The sequence below is a fragment of the Trichogramma pretiosum genome, unplaced genomic scaffold (genome assembly GCF_000599845.2).
Source record: "Trichogramma pretiosum strain Unisexual culture from Peru unplaced genomic scaffold, Tpre_2.0 scaffold33, whole genome shotgun sequence".
Lineage (NCBI taxonomy): Eukaryota > Metazoa > Arthropoda > Insecta > Hymenoptera > Trichogrammatidae > Trichogramma > Trichogramma pretiosum.
Window position 1 is genome coordinate 71522 of NW_019641610.1, and position 8102 is coordinate 79623.

At 44.2% G+C, this 8102-nt stretch overlaps 1 protein-coding gene across 1 annotated transcript; it reads left to right on the forward strand.

Moving 5' to 3' along the window:
* Positions 1–781: 781 nt before the first annotated feature.
* LOC106648686 lies at positions 782–2152 on the forward strand. The gene has a single exon (XM_014365763.2). It carries the CDS (start codon positions 782–784, stop codon positions 2150–2152), a length of 1371 nt encoding a protein of 456 aa, XP_014221249.2.
* Positions 2153–8102: the final 5950 nt, after the last annotated feature.

The window sequence follows — 8102 nt, forward strand, 5'->3', positions numbered from 1 at the left end:
CTCCAAAACTGACACATCTATTGCAGAATCGAAGAGCGAACACCGTAAATCGTTGAAATTAATCTCTGCTTCAGTGATTAAATCTTCACCAATTTTCGTTTCTAATAATTCTTTCAAGACTAGCATTTTTAACAAAAATAAAGCCTGAAGTTTTGGATCGAGTTCTGCATAAGGCTTGCCAACAAATTTCCTTTTAATACTTCCGATGACGGTTTTATCAGTCCCTTTTTTGCGACCCTTACATAATGTCTTTTTGAATGAAACCAATGAATTACCAGCTGCTTTTTTCTGACCTTTAACGATAGTCTTCTTCAATGATATCAAAGAACTTTTTTTCATCTTCTTTTAACTTCAACGCGCTGATACAGGACTCGAGGTTTTTGACGGTTTCAACGGCGTTTCTCGTACACCATTGTGATGGTACGTTGAATTTCGGACCGCGTGACAGAGCAACGAAACTATCAGATCAGCAGTTTCACGCCAAGAACATCGAAAAAGTGCGAAACCTCTTGAAACCGTCAAAAACCTCGAGTCCTGTATCAGCGCGTTGAAGTTAAAAGAAGATGAAAAAAATGTGGCGAACGACATACGCTGCACGGTTCTGGAAAACTTCAAGCGCACAGCTAGTAATAAGAATCATCTTAACAGATTTGACTACGAGACACACATAAAAATGCAACAAGCACGATCCTTTCTCAAAAACAACAAACATTTATTTTTTACGAAAGCCGACAAAAGCAACGCCACGGTTTGCATGCAGGTAGACGATTATATAGAAAAAATGACGACACTCTTGAACGACGATGAGACCTATGAAAAAATCGACCGCGACCCATTTGAGAGTTTACAAACGAGGACGAAATTACTCTTGAAAGAAGTCAACGAAGAGTGTGACAGAAACCTTAGTGTTTTCCAGCTATCACTAAGTGACACATCTTTAGCGAGGGCATACGGCTTACCGAAGATTCATAAGAAGGACGTGCCGCTACGTCCTATTATATCTTTGGTGGGTAGTCCAACGTATGTGCTCGCTAAGATTTTTTACGAAGAACCGTCACCTGTCGTCAAACCACCAGCTTCACACGTCGACAACAGCTTTGACTTCAAGAGTAAAATCGCCAACATCTCAATACCAACAGATTATGTGCTCGTCTCACTAGACGTCGTATCGTTATTCACGAACGTGCCACTAAACCTTGTACTTGAAAGCCTAGACAGACGCTACTCTGACCTCTCCAAGTCCCGCTTATCGTTTGACAAGATCCGTGAAGTAATGACTTTCTTATTTAACAACACCTATTTTAAATTCAATAACGTATTTTACCGACAAACTTACGGGATCCCGATGGGAAGCTGCATCTCCTCATTAGCTGTAAACTTAGTGATGGAGGATTTAGAGAAGCACTTTTTGAGCGTACTGAAACAGCACGGATGCACACCACTGTTTTACTACAGATACGTCGATGACACCATCTTATGCATCAACAAAAAGGACATCGAACTGACGGTGAACGTATTCAACTCTTACAATGAAAAATTGAAGTTTACACACGAAGTCGAACAAGATAAAAAGCTCAACTTCCTTGACATGTCCTTGATAAACGACAACGGCAGGCTGCTTTTAGATTGGTACCAAAAACCATCAAACACCACGCGACTACTCTCATACCACTCACGACACTCTACTCAACAAAAAATTAACATCATTTACAACTTAGTTGACAGAGCAACGAAACTATCAGATCAGCAGTTTCACGCCAAGAACATCGAGAAAGTGCGAAACCTCTTGAGAGACAACGATTATCCATCAGCCTTCGTCAATCGACATGTTTTCAAAAGAATGTGGACCCTCAAGCATTTCAAACCTGACTCACACACAATCGGACCCAATCCGACATGCAAGGCAATTTTAAAATTACCACACATCGACCACTTCTACGACAAATGTGCCAACATGCTTAGAAAATACAACATCAAGGTCATTCCGACTAAAAGCGAATCACTCACTTCGCTCATCACACTAGGAAAAGACAAGATCGATAAGCTCGAAAAAACAGGAGTGGTATACCATTTGAAATGCATGAATTGCGCCAAAAGCTACGTGGGCCAAACAAAAAGGAAGCTAAAAATCCCAGTTTATTGGAAAATTTAAATTTAAATTAAAAAATTTTGTTTGGATTATTTGCTAAAACTTTTTAACTTCAAGTTTAACTTCAGTTTCACATCATGCAGTTCTTATGAATCTGTTTCTTTTTTTTTTATTACTTTCAATGAATTTGCTTCATTACTTGAATTTTACTTTAATTTTTAGATTGCATTTAATTTACTTGAATTTGGTTCTAGTTTGTAAAGAAGTTTCACATCTCGCAGCTGTTCTTATACAGCTGATTCTTTTTTTTTTTTTTACTACTGCGGAAGGTACGGATAAAATTTTGCTTAGCATTCACTTGACGTATAAGTTTGAAAGATTTAATCATAAAAATCTGATTTTGAATCATAAAAATTAATTTATGCGAATAAATAAACTCGGCTCTTTGAAACAAAAGTTAAAATGGTCTGTCTGCAGGTGCCGAAAGTATCTCGTTTCATAAAAATTAGTCGATATATTTTTTTTAATTCGGGAGAAAAGGTTGAAAAGAAAAATTATAATATCCTAAATATAATTCTATTGATTTTTTATTGAAAAAGTGTTAGAAAAACATGGTCATACATGACATATTTTATTTTTTATTGAAAAATTGTTGGAAAAACATGGTCATACATGACATTAATTATAATAATAATAATTACGGCCGCGATAACCACTGCCTCTGTAGCCTCTTGATTCGCGGTATGAGCCGCGAAAACCACGGTGAAATGCTCCGCGGTATGTTCCGCGGTAGTTGCCATGTTGATATGGCTCATACCAGACCCCGGGTTCAATCCATTCAACGTGCGCTGCAGCCGATGTCGTGACCGGCCAAACCACAGAATCCCATGCAGAAGGAACTGCGGGTGCATGAGTTCCTGATGCGGTTGCGGCCCAAGGCGCAGGGACTGGAGGAGCTGGAGCCGACAAAGCAGAATGGGCAAAGGCAGCCGGTGTAGACCAAGTCACCGGTGCAGCTGGTGCAGGCCATGCGGCAGGGACCGGGGCGGCCAAAGGCATGGGGGTGATGGCTGGCGGTGCAGCTTGTTGCAAAGGCTGGTCCATCTTTAGTAAAACCATTCGCAACAATTCTGCAACGGACTTGTCCTCATTTGGTTCCGCAGCCTGTTCTCGTTGACGAGCAGTTAGTGCAGCCTCTACCTGTCGTCGGTCAGCTTCTGCTGCAGCCTCATCTCTTTGGCGAGTAGCTAGTGCAGCCGCCTCTTCTTGTCGTCGGTCAGCTTCCACTGTAGCTTCTTCTCGTTGACGAGCAGCTAGTGCAGTCGCCTCTCCTTGTCGTCGAGCAGCTGCTGCTGCAGCTTCTTCTCGTCGACGAGCTGCTTCAGCTGCTGCTGTAACTCGGGCCTGTTGTAGTTGCACGGCGGAAGCGGCGGCTTCGTGACGAGCATCCATGCTTTTACGTGGTGCCATTTTTCTGTAAAAGTTAAAAAACGTTTGTTCTTTTAATTAATATTTCAATTAATATTTCCAACTGTTAATTTTGATTCTTTGTATAATTGATATTCTCGAGAGTTAACTTTGAATTCACGTTCTCATTAAATAAAAAGAACTTACTTAATTTTAATATCTGATATTAAATAAAATCATAACAATTTTATAGCACAAATATATCCTAAAAACCCGAACTTATTTCTGCACGCACCTATCAATTCTTATACTCATTTCAGGCGCGTCAGAGGTCGAATCATAGACCTATCGTGGCTCGAATTCTAGCAACGGCGATAAGTCTATTAAATCAATTCAAGTCTATGCAGTAGCATCTTGCGTTAATATTATATTATTATTCTTGCTCATGGAAGATTGCACGTGAAACTTGCCCGCGAAGCATTTAAAGCCGTGTCTCTCATCTACGCACGCGCGTCGTGTGAGTTTAACCCTCTCACTCGCTCGTTGAGTACTCGTATCGTGATCATTCACTCACCCACACGCGCTAGAGAGCCAAGCAAACGTTGCAATACTGCGAGGCAGTTGGCGCGTTTAGCGACGATCCGTATGGCAGAGTGCTGGCGGACGCGAGCGAGGGGCAAGCCCTCGCGTCGGTGCCATGTGCCCCTCCGACCGCGGCAACGTACGCAAATAGGCTTCGCGTGGGGGCATCACCCGTCTCCCTCGCAAGCACGTGCGTCGTGCGCCCGTGTGCTGAGAGGACCCACCACAACGCTGAGGCACCGAGAGAGGGGAGATCGCGCGCGCGTATAAATACGGGCTGCGCAGAAGCCGAGGATTCATTATTATTCAGTCCAAGCCTCTGAGCAGTAACCTGATACGAGGACTCTACCTGAGACACTGGAGGTAAATTTTAACCTTTTTTTCATGGGATTATAACCCGCAACAGTTTGCCACACGCAGCCACTACAGAGCCTTGACTCGTACCGGACGGTAAGAGCAGACCAGTAGCTGAGCTCAGTGAATGATTTCATTGACTCATTGGCAGCGGTGACCAAACTGGTCATAGATCGGGCAAGTCCCAACGCTCGTACAGCACGTTGGGTACGCATATCGGTCTTCCGAGACCCCGTGCAAGGCCGAACGATCAAATTGACCGGGAATTACCAAGTCCGCGTGTGCCGATCGTAACCACGACCGGCCGCGGTAATCCACGCGCGCCGATCGTGATCCCGATCGACCGTGGGAGTGTGGTGCTAGCGCGAGCCGACGAGTCTCATACGCAACCTAATCTCGCCCTAATCGCCAGCCCTTACAGCACCAGATACGGGAACCAGTGGCAAATCTTCGAGAGCGGGCGTGCGTCACCAAGAGGGACATCTGGAGAACGGAGAGGAACACCACGGAGCGACACTCACATAAATGCCAGTGTACCCTTTAATGTTATACTCCGTCCGTTTTTCTCGCGGCTTGTGAAAAGTGCCGCCTTACGAACGATTCAAAGAGCCCCGTGTGTGGGACATAGTATAAACGCGAGATTAACCTCCCCTCTGCCAACCCGTTGCAACATCATAAACGCGCCCACAGCCGCGTTCTTTCATTTATCTAGGGGCCCAGCAGCGCGGATATCTGCGTAAACATCGTGAAGTGTACTACGCACCGACGATAGTGCGTAGGTAGCCGCAGGATACTCGAGCCATTTCAAGGGTGCGCGACTCCGGGTCGCGACGGACAGCAAAATAGTTTATTTTCATTTAACAAATCAAAATAATTAATAAATTATAGTAAAATTTAAATCAAAATCAGTGCATCAATGTACACGTACCCATCCCCCAATTCACATAACATACCTCGCCGCGGTACGTGCAGAAACAATTTCATAAAATAAATACAATAGTAGGTAAAACCTACTTCGCGACTCACTGCGAGGTCAAGCAAAAAAGAGAGTAAACTTGCAATACATATATTTACAATTGTTTACAGCTATACAATAAAAAAAGAACATTATCAATAGAAAAACAAATTTAGACCAAATTTAGATTATTGGAGAAAACTTGTGCATTAAGTGCAAAAAGACTGAACAAGCTCAGGCTCTCTCTGTTGTAAGAATCAGTTTTCCTTCCAAGGCAGGAGGGATCGGAGTAAGGTTTTCTGCCTGACAGCGATCCGACCAGTCCGCTTTGTCCAGTGTCAGAAAATGGTTGAAAAGCGAGGCGCTATGGTCAACGGTGACGTTTACAAAGTCGATACCAAAAGGCAGTGAATTCAGTATCCTGGACGCAGTGATAAAGAACGAGTTGTTCAGCGAGGTTGTCCTAGGTGCTGAGTAGCACAAAGGCGGCGTCAGACGTTGAGCAGAACGACGAAGGTTTGGCCGAGAGGATGCCCGCACAAAACGATCTGCAAGACTGGCAGGTGAACGATTTCAGATTATATTTATCGCAAGTATTGCGATGAGATACTCCCTACGACGCCTCACAGATAGCCAACCAAGCGCAAGTCGATATGACGTTACATGCTCTCGCCATTCGATAAAGCCAAATACAAAACGAACACATGCATTCTGCAGACGTTGAAGTTTCAGGTTCTGAGAGACAGTCAGTGCGTTGTAGACGGCAGCAGCATAATCAAGCTGAGGCAGTACAAAAGAGACACAAAGTCGGACTCTTGCTGCAAATGACAAAGAACGACGGTGAAAACGCAGAGATCGCAGAGCAAAGTGAAATCTTGAGACAATTGAGTTAACCTGAGCATCCCAACGCAAGCAGGGGTGTATTGCAACGCCGAGACTCTTTATAGAAGTCGAGTATTCAACGGGAAAACCATTAACAGAGACTCTCCGAATCGTCTCAAAAGCTATTCGTGACGTGTACGACAGACTACCAAGAAAAATTGCAGTCGTTTTGGTTGGATTTAGCCTCAAATTGTTACGTGCCGCCCAGTCTGCCACTGCATTTGCATCCGCATTGACGGCATCAATGAGGTGATTTATACTCTTAGGCCTAGCGTGTGCATAGATTTGTGTATCGTCAGCGAGACCTTTTCAGTACCTGGGGCAGATCATTTATAAAAAGAGTAAAGAGTAGGGACCAAGAACGCTGCCTTGAGGTACTGTAACGGTGCAGGTTACAGGGGAAAAGGGTAAATAATAATTGCGTTGGTCGCGCTAGCGTGTAGCAGTACATCTAATGTACTGGCTACAAGTGGCGACTTACGAGGCCCGTGAGCCGACATTCGGGCGTATACAATAGATTATAGAATGGACACGCACATACGCAGCAGAGACAAGACGACAACGAGGCGAAGCGACGCACACACACACATGCGTCGAGCACACGCAGGATACACGCACACTCACACGCGCGTACACACACGACGTGACGAGCAGGCAACGACACGTGCCTCCGAATCACGATACGCAGCGCCAAGAGAGGCGCGCGCGACGCTGCGATCTATCGAGCAGCGAAAAAGATCGCAGAATCTCTCGTGCCACGAGAAGCGAGACGAAGGACTCGAAATTCATCCTCGAAAGAAAAAGGCAACGTTTTGTAAATATATTGTGTGTGTGTGTGTGCTCGACGAGTTACAAACCATCCACTTGGACTGACGAGTCCAAGTGAAGTTTTGTGTCATTAATCATCGACACCATCAGCGGCCATCATCACGACGCAGAGACGAGACGACGACGACGACCCAGCGACGTGCCGAAGATCTTTGCGAAAGGTAGTTTTTAAGCCGTAATTTCACCGTCGAGTCGCCGCGTCCGTCGCGTACGTTCTTTACTCGCACCCGGGAGATCACATCTCGCCGACGAGCCGAGCCGGTCGACGCGAACGCGCGGAAACGAATACGAGAAAAGTATCACGACGGTCTGCATGCCGTCTCATGCAGTGGCGCCCTTCAATTTATACCATACAATTATAATTTAATTAATAATCATACTTGATATTTATTTAGTAGCTCAAGTTTCTTTCTTTTATTTATTCTTCCCCACCTAACCTATCGCTACAAGCGACCGGGTCCGAGTTACCTAAAGAAAGAGAAATAAGAGGCGAAAGGCGAACAAAAGTGAGATGGGTGAATTAATAGTAATAAATAAGATAAATTATTATTGATAATAAGGGTGGAGTACAGCCGTGCTCGGGACGGCAACGAGGTGCAGTACCACGGCACGCGCGAGTGTTCGCTTAAACCAGCGAACGCGAGTCGCAATGAGTTTTGAGTTTTGAGTTTTATTTTGAAACGGACCGTGGGGTAGAACCCCATGTGGCCCATAAGAACAAATATACAAAAGTATAATACAGTCAATTGCAGAGCAATGGTGGTAATATTTACATATCGATCAGTAACAATATTTACAAGCAAAATTAACAATAGAAAGCTTGAGATCGAATGATAGCAAATTTCAAGTATTGAGAAATATTACATATTAGAGAATAATTGAAGGCAGAAAAATACATGAAAAAGACAGCTCAGCTCAGCTGGGTACGTGAATAAAATCATGATTTCAAAGCCACTGCATTTAGATCTTCTTTAGTGAGTATTGGTATGAGCTCCGACTGAGGTG

Excerpts from the sequence above, each read along its gene's own strand:
- LOC106648686 (XM_014365763.2), top strand. The coding sequence starts at position 782 with ATGACGACACTCTTGAACGACGATGAGACCTATGAAAAAATCGACCGC.